Source organism: Cebus imitator, unplaced genomic scaffold (genome assembly GCF_001604975.1).
Source record: "Cebus imitator isolate Cc_AM_T3 unplaced genomic scaffold, Cebus_imitator-1.0 Scaffold190, whole genome shotgun sequence".
Taxonomy (NCBI): Eukaryota; Metazoa; Chordata; class Mammalia; order Primates; family Cebidae; genus Cebus; species Cebus imitator.
Window position 1 is genome coordinate 91468 of NW_016107505.1, and position 1208 is coordinate 92675.

Consider the following 1208-nt stretch of genomic DNA (forward strand, 5'->3'; position numbering starts at 1 on the left):
AAAAAAAAAAAAAAAAAAAATCCCATAGAAGTATGGAGAAGGTTGCATGCCCCCTATGAGTCCCTAGCTCCTGATGATCCGGATTGATGATCCATCCACCTCAGGTTCCCAAAGTGCTGGGATCACAGCACTGCACGGGGATCAGGCCCCAGAGCCTGGTGATCTGAGACTGAACAGTTTCATCCCAAAACTACTCCCCCAAACCCCTGGCTGTGGAAAACCTGTCTTGCACAAAACGGGTCCCCAGTGCAGAAAAAGCTGGGGGCTGCTGCTCTCAATCCCAACAGGCAGGTGAGAGGCAGTCAGGAGTAGCACGTCCCTAAAGCTGAAACACAGCACAGAATTCTGGATGTTTCTTTGCATTGAGAGCTGGTTAGTTAAGTCAAGCTGGTGGGGGAAAGACAGGCTGACACCCCACAGGCCTGTTTGAGGGATACGTTCCCTGCCTGGCACGGCATCCGCAGCAGTTACCCTTTTTCCTGAATCCTCCAGCAACACGGCGTAGAGGACTCGGGGTCTTCAGGAGAGCCGTGACCGTGAGACCCACCTCAGGTACTGGAGGTTGCCTTTGGGAGATCTGAACAGATCACACATCAGCAGCAGCATCGTGCGTTCCCACTCGATGTGCCCTTCCAGGGTCAGGTGAGTGAGGGTCGTCTTCCCAATGAGAGCAAGACAGAAGTCCCGGTAAGCAGTGTCAGGGGTGACGTTTTTAATCCTAGAAAAAAGCAAGAGAGACTCCACTTTGAGTGTTCAATCCTCGCATTGTGTAGAGGCATGTATAGACAAAAAGCTGTTCCAGATTTAGAAACTGTTAGAAGTTCTTGGCCAGGCGCGGTGGCTCGCATCTGTAATAGCGGCACTTTGGGAGGCCGAGGCAGGAGGATAACCTGAGGTCAAGAGTTCGAGACCAGCCCAGGCAACATGGTGAAACCCCGTCTCGACAAAAAATACAAAAATTAGCTGGGGCCGAGGTGGGCGGATCACCTGAGTTCAGGAGTTCAAGACCAGCCTGGCCAACATGGTAAAACCCTGTCTCTATTAAAAATACAAAAATTAGCTCGGCATGGTGGTAGGCCCCTGCAATCCCAGCTACTTGAGAGTTTGAGGCAGGAGAATTGCTTAAACCCGGGAGGGAGAGGCTGCAGTGAGCCAAGACTGCGCCCCTGCACTCCAGCCTGGGCGACAGAGCAAGACACCGTCTCAAA

At 52.3% G+C, this 1208-nt stretch overlaps 1 protein-coding gene across 1 annotated transcript in view; it reads right to left on the reverse strand.

Moving 5' to 3' along the window:
- Window positions 1-1208, reverse strand: part of NLRP7 (NLR family pyrin domain containing 7) — a 19128-nt gene that overhangs the window by 8990 nt on the left and 8930 nt on the right. The window contains exon 6 of the mRNA XM_017546521.2: window positions 548-718. Coding sequence (XP_017402010.1) covers window positions 548-718 — 171 coding nt within the window. The remainder of the gene's footprint in view (window positions 1-547; window positions 719-1208) is intronic.